We start from the raw sequence: 24,856 nt of genomic DNA on the forward strand, positions 1-24,856 counted from the left end.
ACTTGCTGTCGGTGCATAGGAGCACTGCTTTGAATTTTCCGAATCCAGTCTGGTGCGTGGGGATATTCGTAAGGTGAGGAGTCTGCAGTTACATAGAGTGCCCCTCTGGAAAGAACTTTACCAAAGGTAACCTGTTCTTCATAGACTTAGTTGGTTCTATGAGGTTGCAGCAGGCAAAAGAATGGGTAACCTAGGCGGGTCCATCGGTCCAGTGCTAACCGTAACTACCCTGACCTATGTAAATATGCATCTGCAGTGAAGGAGCAACGACAGAGACGGTATTTCAGTGAAATGTATGGTGCAGCAGAGTGCCGGAAATAGCCAGATGAGCTAGACCATGGTGTACCCTGCTTTTTATAACCAGATGACACTCTTTGGTTGTATGACCAGTCTCCATAAAGCGCCAAAGAAAAGTGTTTAATGTGCAGAAACAAAGTAATTGGTCAGATGGGTGTACCAGGGAGGGGCAAAAAATGTGGTTTACATTTCAGATCCCTATAGGCTTTTCTGAAAGAAAGTTCACAGAATTCTGCAAGCACTTAGGAACATTCTGCACTCTCTGTCATATGCTTATTTGGTGTATTTTTGTTCGACATTGAAAAAAAAGGTAGAAATGTAAAGATATCTGGGTGAAGGTTATTTTGTATTTGGAAATCTGCCTAAACCCTTCGAATAAGATATTTGATCCACCTATAGAAATATTTTCCCAGAAAGTCAGGAAATGGTAAAAAGCAAGTCGCAAAAGTTACTTTTACTATTTAAAACTTTAAGGAAATGCATTTTTGTATAGTCATCCCCAGGGTTTTGGACGGATACTGCTGGTTTTTTTACTAAGAGTACACGGCTGCTAGCCAGACCTCAGTGTCTCTGCCCATACGTTGAATAGGCTTTTACCCAATTGGCTGAGCTAACTTACCTGTAAGCCCCTAGTAAATGTACCCAGGGCATGTACGTTAGAGGGTCCCCACAAGGATTGCAGCACTGGTTGTGCCATCTAGGGTGGGGCACGAGTAAACCGAGAACCCCAGTCAGCCATTTGCAGGCTGGAAGAGCAGTTTAACTGCTTGCCCAACTTTGCCATTTAAAGCAACGGCAAAGCCAGACTTACCCCGGTATATGTTTAAGTCACCCCTATGGCAGGTCTTTTGAGTCCTAAACCAGGATGCAACATATCTCATGAGCTGAACGTGTCATTTTTCATATTATGATAGTAAAAACGCGTAACTGTCATTTTTTTTTTTTACTGTGGAAAGGCTTGGACACCCAATTGGCGAGTAGGGAGGTATACGCTGAGGCTAACTCTGGAAGGGTGCTACCAAAGAGGGTCGTCCAAGGTATTAAACAACTCATTACATTTACAGTGACTTGATTCGCAGGTCGAAATTAATGTAACAAGTTGCACTGTGCAACTTTAGCCAAGTTGCCACTTTGTTGCCTTTAGTCCCCTGTGCTCATACCTGTTGCACACGGGGTCCTGTCGCCGAGACAGCTTTCTGTCCTCCTGGGGAGACGTGCTAGCGACTCCCAGGAATGGATACAATAGCGGCCTGCACTGGAGAGAGGTGTTATCTTCCTTCTTCAGGAAGCCACATGGGTGTTAAATGCTTTACAGTTGCTCCTTTGTGTCAGCCTTGCTGCTCAGAGCCGCAGCTACCCAGGGGTTGAGCTGAAGGTTTGACAAACAAACCCCAAGGGTTGTAAAGGGGTTGGTGAGTGTATTACACAGTGAGGTCGCACAATCACACCATATGATACTCCCCATTTCCTCATAAAAACCCACTAGGGAAAATATTGTCCTCTCCCCACAGTAAAAACCAATGGGCGAATTTCATCACCATGTGGCAGAAAACAGCCTTTGCTCCAATTTGAAAGCGTTTTTTTGGTTTTGGTACAAACCCACCCAGTGGATTTTTAAGAATACCCAGAGGAGGAGACCATAAATATACAGTATATTCTCTCATTGCCAAGTTTGGTGTTAAAAAAGAATCTAAAATGGGAATCCGATTGGACAAAAAGCTCACCATTTTCCTTGCTTTTGGCCTCCGTTTGGATAGATACCATCAGACAATGAATTTTAATATTCCTGTGGGTCGAGCGGAGAAGTTGGAGACACCACACCATAACACAAAAAGACAACATCACTAGCAGCACAACATACCAGGCATTGCCAGTGCCAGATAGATGAGAGCAGCATCATACAAGCAGATTCTCTTGACTTGTGTTTGTTTTATTGCAGCTCGGTCCCAAGGAACAAGAATCCATTCCAGGAGGTAAGTGCTTGTGCTACCAGTGGAGGCCCGGCCAGGCCTGGGTGCTTTGGAATGTTCCCTCTTATGTTTGTCTTGCAAGATCGTGGTTGTAGTGGGCGGCAGAAGGGGTGCTTCTAGTGTTGTCTCTGCTCTTCTATCTTAGACTCGCTGCCACCATCCCTACATCCTGCTTTTTATTATGCAGAGAACCTATGACTCCATTTGTCTGCACGTTCCCTCTTCCTCCTCCTGCTGCTAACAACCCTGTTTGGCGCCAACGCTCCCTCCACATGCTGACCCCCTGCCACCCGCCTGCTGCTGAACCTTTCGCCCTCCTGCTGTTGACCCTTCCTATTTCTGACCCTTCCCCCTGCCTATTTCTGACCCTTCCCCCTGCCTGTTTCTGACCCTTCCCCCCTGCCTGTTTCTGGCCCTTCCCCCTGCCTGTTTCTGGCCCTTCCCCCTGCCTGTTTCTGGCCCTTCCCCCTGCCTGTTTCTGGCCCTTCCCCCTGCCTGTTTCTGGCCCTTCCCCCTGCCTGTTTCTGGCCCTTCCCCCTGCCTGTTGCCGACCCTTCCCCCTGCCTGTTGCCGACCCTACCCCTGCCTGTTACTGACCCTTCCCCCCTGCCTGTTTATGACCCTCCCCCTGCCTGCTACTTGACCCTTTCCCGTGCATGTGGACACTTTCCCTGCCTGCTGTCCCCTTCTCTTGCTTTTTGCCCCCACCTGTCAGCTCCCCCCCACCTTCCTGTTCATCCCCTCCATCTACCTGCAGTCCTCTCCACTGGCCTTCTGAGCTCCCCACCAGGCTGCAGGCTCCACTTCCAGCTGACTACACTATATTGTGTCCCCTCCATCCATTTGCTGGCCCTGTTTACCTCCTTGTTAAACCTTCTACCTGGTTACCCTCCACTTCACCTGCCAGCGCCTCCACTAACCCATATTGGCATGCCCATAATGCTCCGTAATGCTCTTCCCAGTAATTTGCCCCCAGTTTATGAAAGGAATCAGTGGTTTATTGCTTTCCTCCTCACAAGCATCAACAGCAAGGGCAGTGTTGGCCTGTGTGCAGGGTGATTTCTGGTTGCTCTACACATGCCTTTCTAAAGTTACTTGTGGTCCACGCACTGCATGTCCAAGTGTGTTTTGTTGGGTGTTTGGAATTTTCGGGATTCTCAGATACACTCTCCTAGCACCTGGTCCTTAACACTTCCGTTGCACCCTCGCCTCCATCTAGAAGGTGGGCTCCCTCTCACCTCAGAAGCATCTCCAGTGTGCTTTATTAAAGAGCATTTTACTGATCCTTAGATACACCCACTCCCCCCCCCCCCCCCCCCCCCCCCCCTTCTGAGCACCGTCGAGTGGGGCAGCTCAGGGAATGGAAGCAAGTATGTATGTTTTTTGCACACGTTCAAACAGCATCTCCAAGTAGGGAAGCCGGTATCGTAAACCTAGTCTTCAGGTTCCATAGTTGCTAATGCAGCACTCAGACCCAACATCTTGCTTGTGAGCAACAGCTGGACCTAAGGAAGTGTGTTCTACCTCATGGGGAAGAGCTGTGTCGAGAACCTCAGATTCTGAGATCTTTGGAGTTGTTTTTTAGTCCTTACCTCGACTTTACCTCTAGGGATATACAGAATGCTCGACCACATTAGAACGCAGTCACCCACGCTGCAGAAATATAATAAAGGGCTAGCACCAACAGATTACTAGGTTGTGCGATCCCCGCGCTCAGGGTACTCTGACACCTTTCTGTGGAAGCAACTCCTTAGTGGTAAATGATACATTCCACCTCCACCCTGTGGAGCTGTCATGGCGAACCCCTGCACTTTGCAAACCACATCACCCACTCTGACCAGGAGAACGATCCCAGGGCCCTACTGCACTGTATAGCCCCCACAGCTTTGAAACCTTAATTCTGCTCCTCTGAGATCCCAACAGTACCAAGAGGCCAAAGGATGGGCGAATGAGATTAGTAAAAAGAGTGATCAGACGTTAATTCTGGAGATGGGTTCCATGAACACACCTGGGCACCGCCTTGCCTCACCCGGGGCATAGCAGTGGTCTTCCCAGAGACACGTAGTGCAGCGGTCAAAGCTCAAGCTGGCCAGTGTGTGGACCAGAGACAGAAAGAGTCCCAAAGCCGGACTCTCTCTCCTGATACCAGATTTACAAGGAGACGTAACCTGGGATATTCTTTAATTAACTCAGTTGATTTGACGTCTTCCGCAGAAGGCTGACAGAGTATAAGTGTTTTTAACAGCACTGTGGTCTCCAAGGACAGGGGTTTAACGGATACCTTCACAAAGCTGTGTGTCACATAAACCAGCACTGGTGGGCGGTTATAATGGCTCACAGGTAGCTCCTCATACCTTAAAACATATCTCTAGTGCTTTTAGCAGGCTCACTTGGAGCAGTGCCAGGGACTTCTAGTCACCGCCAGAATGTCTGACTGGGATTCCCCTGATATTAAGTATTTTCACTAAATATGTAAAGCACCATAGGCTTTAAATCTTAGACTGAATGTCAGACCAGCAATCGCCTGATATTAAGTATTTCCTGTAAATATAATTTGACTGAGCAGTGCTGCCTAGGTACATCCACTGAGGTTTGTGCCCAAATCATAGGATGTCCCTTATCACTGTTAGATTCTCTACTTGTATCCCACTAGTGGCTGAGTCACAGATGTGGTGCTGTAGTTTATAATGGTTCAGTGAGCAATGGATCCTCCTGTGGCAAGAAGGTAATGTACCTCAGGTAAATAAATGTCCACATCTCACACTTGATGTGCAATCACCAATGGTTTTAGGAGCTTTGTGGCGAACCACTTGCAGTAACAACTATCCAATAACATAGCAAACTTTCACGCCTTATTATCCTGCACAGATTTTTGGATTCTCCTGGGAGGACTGTTTATTGGGGCAGGTAAGAATATGCCCTAAAGGTGTATGCAAGCTAACCAGCTCCTAAAAGAATGTCCCTCGAGGAATAGGTGTCTAGCGTCATGTCAGCATGATGGCTCAGAAAGTCAAACATTCATCACTTACATCTGCAAGTTAAAGGGTCAAATACACTCCAAGGCCAACTCAGCCTTCTATCTTTCTGAAGTGGGTAATCTGAGTATCATTAAGGTGGGTAGTACAGCACCTTGAGACCAACACAGGTGATTTGCAGCGCTCTATAAATGACTGAATGATTGATTGACACCTTTAATTATGTCATGATGTTGAAGTACCTGTCCATCAGACAAACTGGAATGCTTGAGATCCCTGATGGAACCCAGGCCTTCCAGACATAGAGTGTACTTGCTGTATAAAGGTCCTCTTGATGCTCCAACCATTTTAAAGGCTCTGCACTTAGCAGGTCTCACCTTAGCCCTTTCCGCCTTCTAAAGGTCATGACAGGACTTGTAGGAACTGTCAATCACCTTCTTTGGACATTTAGTTTTAAACAAGAACAGTTTATGATCAGTTTCAGGAGTACCTGTGATCTTGACCTCTAGGTCCACGCTCAGGCACTTCACCTTCAGGCTGCTGTTCCACAACTTTTTATCAAGAGTCTTTGCAGGTGTACCAACATATTGTTTGCCACTTGATCAATAATCAATCCAAGTATTGGGAAGCTTTAGTCTGTCAAGATCGCACATAAAAACTGTATTCATTTTACCACTTATTCTTACCCATCACCTTACTATTCCTCCTAATGGAGGCTCCTGAAGCGCTGGCAGATCTGGCTCTTAGCCAGTGAATAGAAGCTTCCAAGGCGCTGGCAGACCTGCCTCTTAGCCAGTGAATAGAGGCTTCCAAGAGGCTGGCAGATCTGGCTCTTAGCCAGTGAATAGAGGCTTCCAAGAGGCTGGCAGACCTGCCTCTTAGTCAGTGAATGGAGGCTTCCAAGAGGCTGGCAGACCTGCCTCTTAGTCAGTAAATAGAGGCTTCCAAGAGGCTGGCAGACCTGCCTCTTAGCCAGTGAATAGAGGCTTCCAAGAGACTGGCAGACCTGCCTCTTAGCCAGTGAATAGAGGCTTCCAAGGCGCTGGCAGACCTGCCTCTTAGCCAGTGAATAGAGGCTTCCAAGAGGCTGGCAGATCTGGCTCTTAGCCAGTGAATAGAGGCTTCCAAGGTGCTGGTAGACCTGCCTCTTAGCCAGTGAATAGAGGCTTCCAAGGCGCTGGCAGATCTGGCTCTTAGCCAGTGAATAGAGGCTTCCAAGGTGCTGTCAGACCTGCCTCTTAGCCAGTGAATAGAGGCTTCCAAGAGGCTGGCAGACCTGCCTCTTAGTCAGTGAATAGAGGCTTCCAAGAGGCTGGCAGATCTGCCTCTTAGCCAGTGAATAGAGGCTTCCAAGAGGCTGGCAGACCTGCCTCTTAGCCAGTGATTAGAGGCTTCCAAGAGGCTGGCAGACCTGCCTCTTAGCCAGTGAATAGAGGCTTCCAAGAGGCTGGCAGACCTGCCTCTTAGTCAGTGAATAGAAGCTTCCAAGAGGCTGGCAGACCTGCCTCTTAGCCAGTGAATAGAGGCTTCCAAGGCGCTGGCAGACCTGCCTCTTAGTCAGTGAATAGAAGCTTCCAAGAGGCTGGCAGACCTGCCTCTTAGTCAGTGAATAGAGGCTTCCAAGAGGCTGGCAGACCTGCCTCTTAGTCAGTGAATAGAAGCTTCCAAGAGGCTGGCAGACCTGCCTCTTAGCCAGTGAATAGAGGCTTCCAAGGCGCTGGCAGATCTGGCTCTTAGCCAGTGAATAGAGGCTTCCAAGAGGCTGGCAGACCTGCCTCTTAGTCAGTGAATAGAGGCTCCCAAGACGCTGGCAGACCTGCCTCTTAGCCAGTGAATAGAGGCTTCCAAGAGGCTGGCAGACCTGCCTCTTAGTCAGTGAATAGAAGCTTCCAAGAGGCTGGCAGACCTGTCTCTTAGTCAGTGAATAGAGGCTTCCAAGAGGCTGGCAGACCTTCCTCTTAGCCAGTGAATAGAGGCTTCCAAGAGGCTGGCAGACCTGCCTCTTAGCCAGTGAATAGAGGCTTCCAAGAGGCTGGCAGACCTGCCTCTTAGCCAGTGAATAGAGGCTTCCAAGAGGCTGGCAGACCTGCCTCTTAGCCAGTGAATAGAGGCTTCCAAGAGGCTGGCAGACCTGCCTCTTAGTCAGTGAATAGAGGCTTCCAAGAGGCTGGCAGACCTGCCTCTTAGTCAGTGAATAGAGGCTTCCAAGAGGCTGGCAGACCTGCCTCTTAGTCAGTGAATAGAGGCTTCCAAGAGGCTGGCAGACCTGCCTCTTAGCCAGTGAATAGAGGCTTCCAAGAGACTGGCAGACCTGCCTCTGAGCCAGTGAATAGAGGCTTCTAAGAGGCTGGCAGACCTGCCTCTTAGCCAGTGAATAGAGGCTTCCAAGAGACTGGGAGACCTGCCTCTGAGCCAGTGAATAGAGGCTTCCAAGAGGCTGGCAGACCTGCCTCTTAGTCAGTGAATAGAGGCTTCCAAGAGGCTGGCAGACCTGCCTCTTAGTCAGTGAATGGAGGCTTCCAAGAGGCTGGCAGACCTGCCTCTTAGCCAGTGAATAGAGGCTTCCAAGAGACTGGCAGACCTGCCTCTGAGCCAGTGAATAGAGGCTTCCAAGAGACTGGCAGACCTGCCTCTGAGCCAGTGAATAGAGGCTTCCAAGAGGCTGGCAGACCTGCCTCTTAGCCAGTGAATAGAGGCTTCCAAGAGGCTGGCAGACCTGCCTCTTAGTCAGTGAATAGAGGCTTCCAAGAGACTGGCAGACCTGCCTCTTAGCCAGTGAATAGAGGCTTCCAAGAGGCTGGCAGACCTGCCTCTTAGTGATTAGAGGCTTCCAAGAGGCTGTCAGATCTGCCTCTTAGCCAGTGAATAGAGGCTTCCAAGAGGCTGGCAGACCTGCCTCTTAGCCAGTGAATAGAGGCTTCCAAGAGGCTGGCAGACCTGCCTCTTAGCCAGTGAATAGAGGCTTCCAAGAGGTTGGCAGACCTGCCTCTTAGTCAGTGAATAGAGGCTTCCAAGAGGCTGGCAGACCTGCCTCTTAGTCAGTGAATAGAGGCTTCCAAGAGGCTGGCAGACCTGCCTCTTAGTCAGTGAATGGAGGCTTCCAAGAGGCTGGCAGACCTGCCTCTTAGTCAGTAAATAGAGGCTTCCAAGAGGCTGGCAGACCTGCCTCTTAGTCAGTGAATAGAGGCTTCCAAGAGGCTGGCAGACCTGCCTCTTAGTCAGTAAATAGAGGCTTCCAAGAGGCTGGCAGACCTGCCTCTTAGTCAGTGAATAGAGGCTTCCAAAAGGCTGGCAGACCTGCCTCTTAGCCAGTGAATAGAGGCTTCCAAGAGGCTGGCAGATCTGCCTCTTAGCCAGTGAATAGAGGCTTCCAAGAGGCTGGCAGACCTGCCTCTTAGCCAGTGATTAGAGGCTTCCAAGAGGCTGGCAGACCTGCCTCTTAGCCAGTGAATAGAGGCTTCCAAGAGGCTGGCAGACCTGCCTCTTAGTCAGTGAATAGAAGCTTCCAAGAGGCTGGCAGACCTGCCTCTTAGCCAGTGAATAGAGGCTTCCAAGGCGCTGGCAGACCTGCCTCTTAGTCAGTGAATAGAAGCTTCCAAGAGGCTGGCAGACCTGCCTCTTAGTCAGTGAATAGAGGCTTCCAAGAGGCTGGCAGACCTGCCTCTTAGTCAGTGAATAGAAGCTTCCAAGAGGCTGGCAGACCTGCCTCTTAGTCAGTGAATGGAGGCTTCCAAGAGGCTGGCAGACCTGCCTCTTAGTCAGTGAATAGAAGCTTCCAAGAGGCTGGCAGACCTGCCTCTTAGTCAGTGAATAGAGGCTTCCAAGAGGCTGGCAGACCTGCCTCTTAGTCAGTGAATAGAGGCTTCCAAGAGGCTGGCAGACCTGCCTCTTAGTCAGTGAATGGAGGCTTCCAAGAGGCTGGCAGACCTGCCTCTTAGTCAGTAAATAGAGGCTTCCAAGAGGCTGGCAGACCTGCCTCTTAGCCAGTGAATAGAGGCTTCCAAGAGACTGGCAGACCTGCCTCTTAGCCAGTGAATAGAGGCTTCCAAGGCGCTGGCAGACCTGCCTCTTAGCCAGTGAATAGAGGCTTCCAAGAGGCTGGCAGATCTGGCTCTTAGCCAGTGAATAGAGGCTTCCAAGGTGCTGGTAGACCTGCCTCTTAGCCAGTGAATAGAGGCTTCCAAGGCGCTGGCAGATCTGGCTCTTAGCCAGTGAATAGAGGCTTCCAAGGTGCTGTCAGACCTGCCTCTTAGCCAGTGAATAGAGGCTTCCAAGAGGCTGGCAGACATGCCTCTTAGTCAGTGAATAGAGGCTTCCAAGAGGCTGGCAGATCTGCCTCTTAGCCAGTGAATAGAGGCTTCCAAGAGGCTGGCAGACCTGCCTCTTAGCCAGTGATTAGAGGCTTCCAAGAGGCTGGCAGACCTGCCTCTTAGCCAGTGAATAGAGGCTTCCAAGAGGCTGGCAGACCTGCCTCTTAGTCAGTGAATAGAAGCTTCCAAGAGGCTGGCAGACCTGCCTCTTAGCTAGTGAATAGAGGCTTCCAAGGCGCTGGCAGACCTGCCTCTTAGTCAGTGAATAGAAGCTTCCAAGAGGCTGGCAGACCTGCCTCTTAGTCAGTGAATAGAGGCTTCCAAGAGGCTGGCAGACCTGCCTCTTAGTCAGTGAATAGAAGCTTCCAAGAGGCTGGCAGACCTGCCTCTTAGCCAGTGAATAGAGGCTTCCAAGGCGCTGGCAGATCTGGCTCTTAGCCAGTGAATAGAGGCTTCCAAGAGGCTGGCAGACCTGCCTCTTAGTCAGTGAATAGAGGCTCCCAAGACGCTGGCAGACCTGCCTCTTAGCCAGTGAATAGAGGCTTCCAAGAGGCTGGCAGACCTGCCTCTTAGTCAGTGAATAGAAGCTTCCAAGAGGCTGGCAGACCTGTCTCTTAGTCAGTGAATAGAGGCTTCCAAGAGGCTGGCAGACCTTCCTCTTAGCCAGTGAATAGAGGCTTCCAAGAGGCTGGCAGACCTGCCTCTTAGCCAGTGAATAGAGGCTTCCAAGAGGCTGGCAGACCTGCCTCTTAGCCAGTGAATAGAGGCTTCCAAGAGGCTGGTAGACCTGCCTCTTAGCCAGTGAATAGAGGCTTCCAAGAGGCTGGCAGACCTGCCTCTTAGTCAGTGAATAGAGGCTTCCAAGAGGCTGGCAGACCTGCCTCTTAGTCAGTGAATAGAGGCTTCCAAGAGGCTGGCAGACCTGCCTCTTAGCCAGTGAATAGAGGCTTCCAAGAGACTGGCAGACCTGCCTCTGAGCCAGTGAATAGAGGCTTCTAAGAGGCTGGCAGACCTGCCTCTTAGCCAGTGAATAGAGGCTTCCAAGAGACTGGGAGACCTGCCTCTGAGCCAGTGAATAGAGGCTTCCAAGAGGCTGGCAGACCTGCCTCTTAGTCAGTGAATAGAGGCTTCCAAGAGGCTGGCAGACCTGCCTCTTAGTCAGTGAATGGAGGCTTCCAAGAGGCTGGCAGACCTGCCTCTTAGCCAGTGAATAGAGGCTTCCAAGAGACTGGCAGACCTGCCTCTGAGCCAGTGAATAGAGGCTTCCAAGAGACTGGCAGACCTGCCTCTGAGCCAGTGAATAGAGGCTTCCAAGAGGCTGGCAGACCTGCCTCTTAGCCAGTGAATAGAGGCTTCCAAGAGGCTGGCAGACCTGCCTCTTAGTCAGTGAATAGAGGCTTCCAAGAGACTGGCAGACCTGCCTCTTAGCCAGTGAATAGAGGCTTCCAAGAGGCTGGCAGACCTGCCTCTTAGTGATTAGAGGCTTCCAAGAGGCTGTCAGATCTGCCTCTTAGCCAGTGAATAGAGGCTTCCAAGAGGCTGGCAGACCTGCCTCTTAGCCAGTGAATAGAGGCTTCCAAGAGGCTGGCAGACCTGCCTCTTAGCCAGTGAATAGAGGCTTCCAAGAGGTTGGCAGACCTGCCTCTTAGTCAGTGAATAGAGGCTTCCAAGAGGCTGGCAGACCTGCCTCTTAGTCAGTGAATAGAGGCTTCCAAGAGGCTGGCAGACCTGCCTCTTAGTCAGTGAATGGAGGCTTCCAAGAGGCTGGCAGACCTGCCTCTTAGTCAGTAAATAGAGGCTTCCAAGAGGCTGGCAGACCTGCCTCTTAGTCAGTGAATAGAGGCTTCCAAGAGGCTGGCAGACCTGCCTCTTAGTCAGTAAATAGAGGCTTCCAAGAGGCTGGCAGACCTGCCTCTTAGTCAGTGAATAGAGGCTTCCAAAAGGCTGGCAGACCTGCCTCTTAGCCAGTGAATAGAGGCTTCCAAGAGGCTGGCAGACCTGCCTCTTAGCCAGTGAATAGAAGCTTCTAAGAGGCTGGCAGACCTGCCTCTTAGTCAGTGAATAGAGGCTTCCAAGAGGCTGGCAGACCTGCCTCTTAGTCAGTGAATAGAGGCTTCCAAGAGGCTGGCAGACCTGCCTCTTAGTCAGTGAATAGAAGCTTCCAAGAGGCTGGCAGACCTGCCTCTTAGCCAGTGAATAGAGGCTTCCAAGGCGCTGGCAGATCTGGCTCTTAGCCAGTGAATAGAGGCTTCCAAGAGGCTGGCAGACCTGCCTCTTAGTCAGTGAATAGAGGCTCCCAAGACGCTGGCAGACCTGCCTCTTAGCCAGTGAATAGAGGCTTCCAAGAGGCTGGCAGACCTGCCTCTTAGTCAGTGAATAGAAGCTTCCAAGAGGCTGGCAGACCTGTCTCTTAGTCAGTGAATAGAGGCTTCCAAGAGGCTGGCAGACCTTCCTCTTAGCCAGTGAATAGAGGCTTCCAAGAGGCTGGCAGACCTGCCTCTTAGCCAGTGAATAGAGGCTTCCAAGAGGCTGGCAGACCTGCCTCTTAGCCAGTGAATAGAGGCTTCCAAGAGGCTGGCAGACCTGCCTCTTAGCCAGTGAATAGAGGCTTCCAAGAGGCTGGCAGACCTGCCTCTTAGTCAGTGAATAGAGGCTTCCAAGAGGCTGGCAGACCTGCCTCTTAGTCAGTGAATAGAGGCTTCCAAGAGGCTGGCAGACCTGCCTCTTAGCCAGTGAATAGAGGCTTCCAAGAGACTGGCAGACCTGCCTCTGAGCCAGTGAATAGAGGCTTCTAAGAGGCTGGCAGACCTGCCTCTTAGCCAGTGAATAGAGGCTTCCAAGAGACTGGGAGACCTGCCTCTGAGCCAGTGAATAGAGGCTTCCAAGAGGCTGGCAGACCTGCCTCTTAGTCAGTGAATAGAGGCTTCCAAGAGGCTGGCAGACCTGCCTCTTAGTCAGTGAATGGAGGCTTCCAAGAGGCTGGCAGACCTGCCTCTTAGCCAGTGAATAGAGGCTTCCAAGAGACTGGCAGACCTGCCTCTGAGCCAGTGAATAGAGGCTTCCAAGAGACTGGCAGACCTGCCTCTGAGCCAGTGAATAGAGGCTTCCAAGAGGCTGGCAGACCTGCCTCTTAGCCAGTGAATAGAGGCTTCCAAGAGGCTGGCAGACCTGCCTCTTAGTCAGTGAATAGAGGCTTCCAAGAGACTGGCAGACCTGCCTCTTAGCCAGTGAATAGAGGCTTCCAAGAGGCTGGCAGACCTGCCTCTTAGTGATTAGGGGCTTCCAAGAGGCTGTCAGATCTGCCTCTTAGCCAGTGAATAGAGGCTTCCAAGAGGCTGGCAGACCTGCCTCTTAGCCAGTGAATAGAGGCTTCCAAGAGGCTGGCAGACCTGCCTCTTAGCCAGTGAATAGAGGCTTCCAAGAGGTTGGCAGACCTGCCTCTTAGTCAGTGAATAGAGGCTTCCAAGAGGCTGGCAGACCTGCCTCTTAGTCAGTGAATAGAGGCTTCCAAGAGGCTGGCAGACCTGCCTCTTAGTCAGTGAATGGAGGCTTCCAAGAGGCTGGCAGACCTGCCTCTTAGTCAGTAAATAGAGGCTTCCAAGAGGCTGGCAGACCTGCCTCTTAGTCAGTGAATAGAGGCTTCCAAGAGGCTGGCAGACCTGCCTCTTAGTCAGTAAATAGAGGCTTCCAAGAGGCTGGCAGACCTGCCTCTTAGTCAGTGAATAGAGGCTTCCAAAAGGCTGGCAGACCTGCCTCTTAGCCAGTGAATAGAGGCTTCCAAGAGGCTGGCAGACCTGCCTCTTAGCCAGTGAATAGAAGCTTCTAAGAGGCTGGCAGACCTGCCTCTTAGTCAGTGAATAGAGGCTTCCAAGAGGCTGGCAGACCTGCCTCTTAGTCAGTGAATAGAGGCTTCCAAGAGGCTGGCAGACCTGCCTCTTAGTCAGTGAATGGAGGCTTCCAAGAGGCTGGCAGACCTGCCTCTTAGTCAGTAAATAGAGGCTTCCAAGAGGCTGGCAGACCTGCCTCTTAGTCAGTGAATAGAGGCTTCCAAGAGGCTGGCAGACCTGCCTCTTAGCCAGTGAATAGAGGCTTCCAAGAGGCTGGCAGACCTGCCTCTTAGTCAGTGATTAGAGGCTTCCAAGAGGCTGGCAGACCTGCCTCTTAGTCAGTGAATAGAGGCTTCCAAGAGGCTGGCAGACCTGCCTCTTAGCCAGTGAATAGAGGCTTCCAAGAGGCTGGCAGACCTGCCTCTTAGCCAGTGATTAGAGGCTTCCAAGAGGCTGGCAGACCTGCCTCTTAGCCAGTGAATAGAGGCTTCCAAGAGGCTGGCAGACCTGCCTCTTAGTCAGTGAATAGAGGCTTCCAAGAGGCTGGCAGACCTGCCTCTTAGTCAGTAAATAGAGGCTTCCAAGGCGTTGGCAGACCTGCCTCTTAGTCAGTGAATAGAGGCTTCCAAGAGGCTGGCAGACCTGCCTCTTAGTCAGTGAATAGAGGCTTCCAAGAGGCTGGCAGACCTGCCTCTTAGTCAGTGAATAGAGGCTTCCAAGGCGCTGGCAGACCTGCCTCTTAGTCAGTGAATAGAGGCTTCCAAGGCGCTGGCAGATCTGGCTCTTTGCCGATTAACAGTGGCTCTCAACGTGCTGGCAGGCCTGGCTCTTTGTCGTTTGATGCCGGCTCTCAACATGCTGGCAGACCTGCTTCTTAGTTGGCTAATAGAGATTTACAAACTGCTTATAGATCTGGCTCTTCGTTGGTTAATGGAGGCTCCAAAAGTGCGTCCAGATCTGGCTGTTTTTCGGTTAATGGAGGATTCCAGCACACTGACGAATTGGAGACTCTGACGATTATTGGAGGTGCCCAGTGTGCTGACGGTTCAGGCTCTTCTGCTGCTAATGGAGGCGCCCAACCTTCTGACATATTGACTCTTCTTCTGTTATTGGAGGGTGTCTCAAATGGGATGTTGCTGCTGTTCAAAGAAAGCTCAGCAGATATGTCGCGTGAAGAAGATGAAGCTTCTGTCTGCTGAGCTTCTAGGCACATTCCTTCAGATTGGTGGCCTGTGAGACATTTGTGTGCACATGCCCTTGTCCCAAAGATTGCAAGAATGCTTTGTGAGGAATGCACCTGATACTTCCACAACAAAGGGTCATGTGGCAGCTCCACAGTGGACCATCATGGCTTCCCATTGGTTATTTATAGGTGACGAGGCAACCACCAGTGCAGTTTGCTGTGACCTGGACATTATCCATATCTGTTTAAAGGAGTGTGGAGCCTCCTTCTCTGAATACCAATCCCTCTGCCAGAAAAATAATCCCTCCCTCTTGTCATGTTTGTGGCTGGAGGAATCATACTGCAAAACTGAAGGCCTTAGCAGCACTGTCGGGTTCCAATGCTGGCTCTCTGAGAAATGCAAGCCTTGGAGGACATTGGGGCCACTCTTTGTCCCTGGTCTGTCCACTCAATGCCTTTGATTCATTTCACTCTAAGTCCCTGGTTCAGTTTATTCGAAGCATCCGGTAAATTTCACTGTATATCTCTGATCCCCGGGTCCAGTTCACTGTACATCACTGGTCATGTTCACTCTACCTCCTTGGGCCCCTTCATAATCCATCCCTGGTTCAGTTCACCATATGCCTCTGATTCTTTTCACTTTGTTCCTGATCCAGTTCAAGCTACGTCTCTGGTCCAGTTAAGTCTGTGTTCTTGGTTCAGTTTGTTTTCCATCCCTTATTCATTTCCCTCTATGCCTTTGATTCATTTAACTCTACATCCTTGATTCAGTTCACTCTGTGTCTTTGATTCCGTTCACTCTACGTCTTTCATTCAGTTTAATCTATGCCTTTTATTCAGTTCACTCTTTGCTTTTGATTCAGTTCACTCTATGCCTTTGATTCAGTTCACTCTATGCCTTTGATTCAGTTCACTCTATGCCTTTGATTCAGTTCACTCTATGCCTTTGATTCAGTTCACTCAGTGCCTTTGATTCACTTCACTCTACATCCTTGATTCAGTTCACTCTACATATTGTATTCAGTTCACTCTATGCTTTTGATTCAGTTCACTCTATGCCTTTGATTCATTTAACTCTATGCCTTTGATGCAGTTCACTCTACATCTTTCATTCAGTTTAATCTATGCCTTTGATTCCGTTCACTCTATGCTTTTGATTCAGTTCACTCTATGCCTATGATTCAGTTCACTCTATGCCTATGATTCAGTTCACTCTGTGTCTTTGATTCCGTTCACTCTACGTCTTTCATTCAGTTTAATCTATGCCTTTTATTCAGTTCACTCTTTGCTTTTGATTCAGTTCACTCTATGCCTTTAATTCATTTAACTCTATGCCTTTGATGCAGTTCACTCTACATCTTTCATTCAGTTCACTCTATGCCTTTGATTCAGTTCACTCTATGCCTTTGATTCAGTTCACTCTATGCCTTTGATTCAGTTCACTCTATGCCTTTGATTCATTTCACTCTATGCCTTTGATTCAGTTCACTCTACATCCTTGATTCAGTTCATGCTTTGCCTTTGATTCACTTCACTCCATGCCTTTGATTCAGTTCACTCTACATCTTTCATTCAGTTCACTCTATGCCTTTGATTTCGTTCACTCTATGCCTTTGATTCACTTCACTCTACATCCTTGATTCAGTTCACTCTACATCTTTTTTTCAGTTTAATCTATGCCTTTGATTCCGTTCACTCTATGCTTTTGATTCAGTTCACTCTATGCCTTTGATTCAGTTCACTCTATGCCTATGATTCAGTTCACTCTGTGTCTTTGATTCCGTTCACTCTACGTCTTTCATTCAGTTTAATCTATGCCTTTTATTCAGTTCACTCTATGCCTTTGATTCACTTCACCCCATGCCTTTGATTCAGTTCACTCTACATCTTGTATTCAGTTTAATCTATGCCTTTGATTCCGTTCACTCTATGCTTTTGATTCAGTTCACTCTATGCCTTTGATTCAGTGCACTCTATGCCTTTGACTAATTTCACTCTATGCCTTTGATTCCGTTCACTCTATGCCTTTGATTCAGTTCACTCTATGCCTTTGATTCAGTTCACTCTATGCCTTTGATTCACTTCACTCCATGCCTTTGATTCAGTTCACTCTACATCTTGTGTTCAGTTTAATCTATGCCTTTGATTCCGTTCACTCTATGCTTTTGATTCAGTTCACTCTATGCCTTTGATTCAGTGCACTCTATGCCTTTGACTCATTTCACTCTATGCCTTTGATTCCGTTCACTCTATGCCTTCGATTCAGTTCACTCTATGTCTTTGCTTCCGTTCACTCTATGCCTTTGATTCAGTTCACTCTATGCCTTTGATTCAGTGCACTCTATGCCTTTGACTCATTTCACTCTATGCCTTTGATTCCGTTCACTCTATGCCTTTTATTCAGTTCACTCTTTGACTTTGATTCAGTTCACTCTATGCCTTTGATTCCTTTCACTCTATGCCTTTTATTCAGTTCACCCTTTGCCTTTGATTCAGTTCACTCTATGCCTTTGATTCAGTTCACTCTTTGCCTGTGATTCAGTTCACTCTATGCATTTGATTCAGTTCACTGTATGCCTTTGATTCAGTTCACTCTATACTTTCGATTCAGTTCACTCTATGCCTTTGATTCATCTCAATCTTTGCCTTTGATTCAGTTCACTGTATGCCTTACATTCGTTTCACTCTATCTCTGATTCAGTCCACACTACATCTTTGATTCAGTTCACTCTATGCCTTTGATTCAGTTCACTCTATGCATTTGATTCCGTTCACTCAATGCCTTTGATTCAGTTCACTCTATGCCTTTGAATCATTTCAATATTTGCCTTTGATTCAGTTCACTCTATGCCTTTGATTCAGTTCACTCTATGTATTTGATTCAGTTCACTCTATGTATTTGATTCAGTTCACTCTATGCCTTTGAATCATTTCAATATTTGCCTTTGATTCAGTTCACTCTTTGCCTGTGATTCAGTTCACTCTATGCATTTGATTAATTTCAATCTTTGCCTTTGATTCAGTTCACTCTTTGCCTCTGATTCAGTTCACTCTATGCCTTTGATTAGTTTCACTCTACGCCTCTGATTCAGTTCACTCTACGTCCTTGATTCAGTTCACTCTATGCCTTTGAGTCAGTTCACTCTATGCCTTTGATTCATTGCACTCAATGCCTTTGATTCATTTCCCTCTACATCCTTGATTCAGTTCATCTATGCCTTTGATTCAGTTCACTCTATGCCTTTGATTCAGTTCACTCTATGCCTTTGATTCGGTTCAATCTTTGCCTTTGGTTCAGTTCACTCTATGCCTTTGATTCAGTTCACTCTATGCCTTTGATTCAGTTCACTCTATGCCTTTGATTCAGCTCACTCTATGCTTTTGATTCAGTTCACTCTATGCCTTTGATTCAGTTCACTCTTTGCCTTTGATTAAATTCACTGTATGCCTTTGATTCAGTTCACTCTATACTTTCGATTCAGTTCACTCTATGCCTTTGATTCATCTCAATCTTTGCCTTTGATTCAGTTCACTGTATGCCTTACATTCGTTTCACTCTATCTCTGATTCAGTCCACACTACATCTTTGATTCAGTTCACTCTATGCCTTTGATTCAGTTCACTCTGTCTTTGATTCAGTTCACTCTATGCATTTGATTCCGTTCCCTCAATGCCTTTGATTCAGTTCACTCTATGCCTTTGATTCCTTTCAATCTTTGTCTTTGATTCAATTCAGTCTATGCGTTTGATTCAGTTCCCTCTTTGAATTTGATTCAGTTCACTCTATGCCTTTGATTCAGTTCACTCTATGCCTTTGATTCAGTTCACTCTATGCCTTTGATTCGGTTCAATCTTTGCCTTTGATTCAGTTCACTCTATGCCTTTGATTCAGTTCACTCTATGCCTTTGATTCAGCTCGCTCTATGCTTTTGATTCAGTTCACTCTATGCCTTTTATTCAGTTCACTCTTTGCCTTTGATTAAATTCACTCTATGCCTTTGATTCAGTTCACTCTATGCCTTTGATTCAGTTCACTCTTTGCCTTTGATTCAGTTCACTCTATGCTTCTGGATCATTTTGCTCCATGTTCCCGGTCACATTTATTCTAGGTCCTTAGTTCAGTTCATTGTTCATCCTTGGATGAATTCACTCTTGGTCTCTGGAACTTCTCTCTTAGTCCCTTGTTTAATTCACTGATGCTTTCCCCTCCTTTTGTCTCTGCTTCAGTTCACTTTTCATCCATGCTTCAGTTCACATTTTATGTCTGCCTCAGTTCACTTTTCGTGCCTGGTTCAGCTCACTTTTCGTCCCTGGTCCAGTTCGCCCTGTGGCGCTGTTCAATTCAAACTATGCCTTTCTTCACATCACTCTGTGCCTGTTTCAAGTCAATCTGAGCTCCTCGTTAGGTTGACTGAACGTTCTGGTGCTTTTCACTCTTTCATCCTATGCCTCTGGTTTATTTTAGTCTATGTTCCTGGTGCATTTTCTTCTACGTCACCCGTTTATATTACTCTTCATTCTTTGTAGATTTTGTGTTCCTGGTTCAGCCTATGCCTCTAGTTAATTTCACTTTGTCACTGGTCCAGTTCAGTCTGCATTGGTAATCCAGTTCGCTCTGCATCCCTGGCCCTGTTCACTCTACGTCCTTGATCAAACTCACTCTACGTCCCTGATCAAGTTCACTCTCTTGACCAATTCACTCTCTGCACCCAGTCCACTGCACTCAGTACCTTGTTCATTCCACTATATGCCCCTGGTTCATTTCACTCTACGTGCCTGGTGCAGTTCACTCTCTCTTCTCAATTAGCTCTTTGTTCCTGGTTTAGTTCACCCTATGCCACTGATTCAGTTCACTCTACCTCTGGCTCAGTTTAAACTATGCCCTGCTTAAGGTTAGCCTTATCCAGTTCATTCTGCGTCCCTGGTTCAATTTACCCTCTGTTACTGGCTCAGTTCACTATCTGCTGGGACTCCTTATGCCTCTGGTTTAGTTCCCTCTGCAACCCTTGATCTGTTCACTTCCTCAAAGTTTCACTTCTCCTTATGCTTCTGGTTCAGTCTATTCTATGGCCTAGGGTCAGTTCACAGTTTCCCCCTGTTTCAGTTCACCCACTGCATTTGGTTCAGTTCACTCACTGCCTCTGGTTCAGGCCATACTATGCCTCTGTTGCAGATGTCTCCCAAATCCTTTTGCAGTTCAGTCTTCGTCACTGGTGCAGTTCTCACTTGTCTTGTCTTTGCACTCGGAGTCAGGTAAGTCGGAGCACAAGAAGAAGGCGAATTAGCATTGTCGCTCTTTAACTTCTCCCTGTCGGTCAGCTGACATGACGGAGGATGTGGGCGGAGCCCCTCCCGCAGCTCTGCGTGCGGAGTCTGAAGAGTCGACTCTGGACTTTGCTCTCTTCCCGGGACCCGGAGTGACTCCTGCCCCTGCCCAGCTTAGTAAATTCTACGAGGCGATGCATGCCATCTTCGGGCAGACCGAAATCGCCGGCGCGCCTTCGGGCCCAGCGGATTAGGTTGGGGGGCCTAGGCCTTTTCCGCTGACGGCTCTGGCCCGGCGCCGCAGGCCCCCCTTGGTTCTAGGCCTGAATCCGGATCAGTGCCGGTTGACCTTATTACACCTCCACCGGCGCCGCTTCCTCCACTACTGCAGCCGACGCCGGTTGTGCACCCGGCCGGCGTCATGATGTGCACCCGTAGCCAGACGGGCGCCGAGCGGGGTTTTTGGGCCTCTGTTCACTCCTGGGGTCCCTTTTTGGCCAGATTGGCACCCAGAGGATGAGGAGAAGGACTGGGAGGGGTCAGGTGACCCTCTGACTGATCAGCTAGACTCTGAGCAGGACTGGAGAGAGGAACTGGGGATGCCGGTGGTCTAGACACCTCCCTTGACCTTGGCATGTTGTCTCCTCCTACCGTGACTACGGAGGAGGGAGCGTCATACTCAGTGGTGTTGCGTAGGGCGGCCGAGGCTGTCAACCTCGAACTTCCTACGGTGGCAGTCAGGACTAACCTCCTGACCGAGTTGGTTCGACCGGCTGCGAGCTCTTCGGATCCCCTGCTGCCGTTTAATGAGGCGCTTACCGGCGTCTTTTTGGGCTCCTGGTCCAGGCCCAACACAGGGGCTGTCGTGGATAGAATGATTGCCCGATGCCACCGCCCGGCTCTGGGCGACCCCACTTTCCTCTCCCAACACCCCACCCCTGAGAGCTTGGTGGTTCAAACCTCCACTTCCAAGAGCGCATTCCCTATTGCTCCACCGTAATCCAAGAAGCTGGATTATCTTGGAAAGTAGATTTTCTCTTCCGCCAGCTTGGGACTGCGGTCGGTAAACACCGCATGTCTATTATGCAGTTATTCCCACTCTGTGTGGGATACGGTTGCACAGGTGCAGCCTCATTGTCAGGAGGAGGCCCGCACAGTGCTCTCCCAGGCTACTGCCACCGGGAGGGATGCAGTGAACTTTACCATCCGTTGTGGGCTGGATACCGCCGACTCTCTGAGCAGGACAATTTCCACGACAGTAGTCCTTCATCGCTACGCCTGTATGATATCTACTGGCTTTTCTGGGGATGTCCAGAATTCCCTCTTGGCATTGCCTTATGATGGCCGTCGCCTTTTTGGCGAGAAAGCGGACAGAGCCCTAGAGCGTTTCAAGGACTCACGGGCTACAGCCAAGTCCTTGGGCCTCTCCAGCCGCCCGGCACAGTCTGCTTTTCGCCCCTTTCGTGGCTACGGAAGGGGTGCCCCACTACGTCCCGCCCAGCGCCTCAGGCCGCAGCAAGTTTCCCAATCTTAGGTGGCCGGGGGAACCACCGCCATGGTTCAGGGAGCCAGCAGGCGGGCCAGTCCACCAACCCCCTCTCTGCAGCAGCCTCCAAGCCTTCCTAGTCAGACTTTTCAGGCCCATCAAATGCCAGTGGGCGTCAGGATCCGCCATCACCTCCTCCACTGGGGCACCATCACGTCGGACAGGTGGGTTTTGTAGATAGTCCGAAGGGGCTACTCCCTCCCCTTCGAGGCTACCCCTCCAGCCATGCACCCCAATACCACCATATATCGGACGATCACCTGGGTCTTCTCCAACAGGAAGTTGCAGCTCTCTTGGCCAAGGGAGCCATCGAGCGCATTCCTGTCCCTGAGGTAGGTCGTGGTTGTTACTCTCACTACTTTCTGGTACCCAAGAAGGACAAGGGCCTGCGTCCTATCTAGGATCTCAGGAAAGTCAACCGCTTCCTCTGGAAGGAGAAGTTCAAAGATTTTGACGCTCGCTCAGGTCTTGCCTGCCCTCGACCCTGGAGACTGGATGGTAGCGTTGGACTTGCAAGACGCTTATTTCCACATCCCAGTCCTGCCGGCCCACCGGCGTTACCTGCGGTTCACGGTAGGCCATGAGCATTTTCAGTTTACCGTGCTCCCCTTTGGCCTTACCAGCGCCCCTCAGGTGTTCACGAAAGTAATGGCGGTGGTCGCAGCTCATCTGTGCAGATCAGGGGTTCCAGTCTTCCTCTATCTAGATTACTGGCTGTTAAAGGCGGGCTCGCCCCAGACTGTCATCTCCCACCTCCAGAATATGGCTGACCTCCTGCATTCGTTGGGGTTCTCCATCAATGTGCCGAAGTCACACCTGATCCCATCTCAGAAGCTCCTCATCATCGGAGCAGAACTGGACACGACGCAGTTTCTGGCCGAACAGTGAGTCTGGGATATTCGGGCTATGATTCTGATCTTTCAGCCTCCATCCCGGGGGTTCGGTCAGGATGACTCTGAGGCTGCTGGGCCTCATGGCCTCCTGCTTCCTGCTGGTTGAGCATGCCAGGTGGCATATGCGGGCTCTGCAGTGGGACCTGAAGTTCCAGTGTGCATAGCATCAGAGAAATCTGTCCGATTGCGTCCAGATCTCGGAGTGCGCTGCACGACAACTGCAGTGGTGGCTCACAAACCAGGATTGGGTCAACGGCAGATCCCTCTCCCTTCCCCAACCAGAGCACATGGTGGTGACGGACGCATACCTTCTGGGATGGGGCGGCCACATGGCAGAGGCAGAGATCGGAGGCCTCTGGTCTCCGGCGGAGTCCGGGCTCCACATCAACCTTCTGGAGCTTCAGGCGATTCGTCTTGCACTGAAGGCATTCCTTCCCTCTGTCCGGGAAGAGTAGTGCAGGTGTTCACGGACAACACCACCGCCATGTGGTACTGCAACAAACAAGGTGGGGTGGGGTTGTGGACCCTATGGCAGGAGGCCCTTCGCCTCTGGACATGGCTGGAATATCAGGTGTTTCAACACCTGGCAGCTTCTCTGAACGCCAGGGCGGACAAACTCAGCCGCAGGTGCATGAGGGATCACGAATGGCGTCTTCACTCAGAGGTGTTGCAAGGTCTCTTTTCAACAGGTGGGGGAGCCTTGGTTAGATCTATGCGCCACCGAAGAGAACGTGCAATGTCAGCAATTCTGCAAATTGGAATTTCCAAGGCGCCACTCGCTAGGTGACGCTTTTCATCACAAGTGGAGTTGCACTCTGTTGTACGCCTTTCTGCCTATACCACCTCTTCCCAGAGTGCTGAAGAAGATCTAGCGCGACCGGGCCCACGTCATTCTGGTGGCTCCGTATTGGGCACGAAGAGTCTGGTATCCTGAGCTGCTCAACATGGCCATCGATCCTCCGATCCGACTGCCTCTTCGGGCGGATCTTCTGTCGCAGCAGCAGGGGACGGTCCTTCACCCGAACCTGTCCAGCCTCCACCTCTTTGCGTGAAGATTGAACGTCATTTGACTTGCCTCCCGAAGTTTTTGATATAATCTTGGCAGCCAGGCGTCCCTCCACTAAGACGGTATACACCTGCCGGTGGAACAAATTTGAGGCATGGTGCACAGCAAAGACTGTGGATCCCCTTTCTGCCCCTCTTTCTGAGGTTCTCTTGTTCCTTCTCTCTTTGGCCCAGCAGGGCTCTGCTCTGGGCACTATCAAGGGCTATATTTCGGCCATTTCTGCCTTTCTGCCTTTCCTCAGCTTCCTGATTAGCCTTCTCTCTTCAAGTCCCCGGTTGTAAATCGCTTCTTGAAAGGCATAACTCATCTCTTTGCTCCAATTCCCTTCATTATGCCTCAGTGGGACTTGAACCTGGTCTTAACTTATTTAATGTCGCTCCCTTTGAGCCGCTTCACAACTGTCCTTTGAGGATTTTGACTCTTAAGACTGCTTTCCTGGTGGCCATCACATCTGCCAGAGGAGTGAGTGAGCTCCAGGACCTTTCATCAAAGCCTCCTTTTCTGTTTGTCCTCCGGACAAAGTTGTCCTCAGGACTCGTCCATCCTTCCTTCCCAAGGTTGCCACCTCTTTTCACGTTGGGTAAACCATTACTCTGCCCAACTTCTTTCCGCATCCTTCAAAAGAGGAGGAGAGGCTCCACCGTCTGGACCCAAAACGTGCGCTATCTTTTTATTTGGATCACACCAAACAGTTCCGGGTGGATGACCAGGTCTTTGTTGGCCACGCGGGCACCAAGAAAGGTCCGGCCGTACACAAGCTAACCATCTCCAGAAGAGTCGTTTTGTGTATCAAAGCCTGTGATTCTCTAGCAAAAAAGGAGCCTCAAGTGGGGTTGCGTGCCCATTCCACCAGGACGGACGGCAGCCACTACTGCTTTGAGACGCGGAGTTCCACTAAATGAAATCTGTCAGGCAGCTACATGGGCATCGCTGCACACGTTAACAAGACACTACTGCCTCGACACCCAACCCCGGAGAGATGGCTTCTTTGGCCGTTCTGTTCTCCCGGACTTTCTGGTGGAAACTTGGTTCGCAGACCCACCTCTGGGTTGGTATTGCTGGGGTATCTATTCTAAGGTAAGAAATCTATAACTAACTGTTTCTTTCAGATGAACAAGTAATGATATATCTGTAAGAAACATGGGTTAGTTATAGATACCTTTCCCTCCCCACCCATCCTCCCCGTTCTGCGAACTGACTTTCAGGGTTAAGGATATCCTTTCAGGGCCCTAGTTTTGGGCACCAGTTGTCACTGTCTTGCATGGCTCTGCGTTTCTGGCGCGGAAAGTCGTGTACAGAACTTACGTCAGCGCGCGAGGGCGGCATCTAAGTAGCTACCACGATGTCATCCCGGCGACACGGTGACGGACGCGGAGCCGACCAACGCCACCTTCCGATGCGCAGAGGTACTGCTGACAAAAAAACTTTACCGATCCAGTCTGACGCCTGGGGGTAATTCTAAGCTAAGGAATATATAACTAACCTATGTTTTTTACAGATATATGGTTACCGAAAGTAAGTAAC

At 49.8% G+C, this 24,856-nt stretch overlaps 1 protein-coding gene across 1 annotated transcript in view; it reads left to right on the forward strand.

Moving 5' to 3' along the window:
- The window catches only part of SCFD1 (sec1 family domain containing 1), an 836,081-nt gene that overhangs the window by 737,023 nt on the left and 74,202 nt on the right, over positions 1-24,856 (forward strand). Inside the window, exon 22 of the mRNA XM_085627369.1 lies at positions 2,237-2,270. Coding sequence (XP_085483495.1) covers positions 2,237-2,270 — 34 coding nt within the window. The remainder of the gene's footprint in view (positions 1-2,236; positions 2,271-24,856) is intronic.

The sequence above is a fragment of the Triturus cristatus genome, chromosome 9, assembly GCF_964204655.1.
Source record: "Triturus cristatus chromosome 9, aTriCri1.1, whole genome shotgun sequence".
Classification (NCBI taxonomy): Eukaryota; Metazoa; Chordata; class Amphibia; order Caudata; family Salamandridae; genus Triturus; species Triturus cristatus.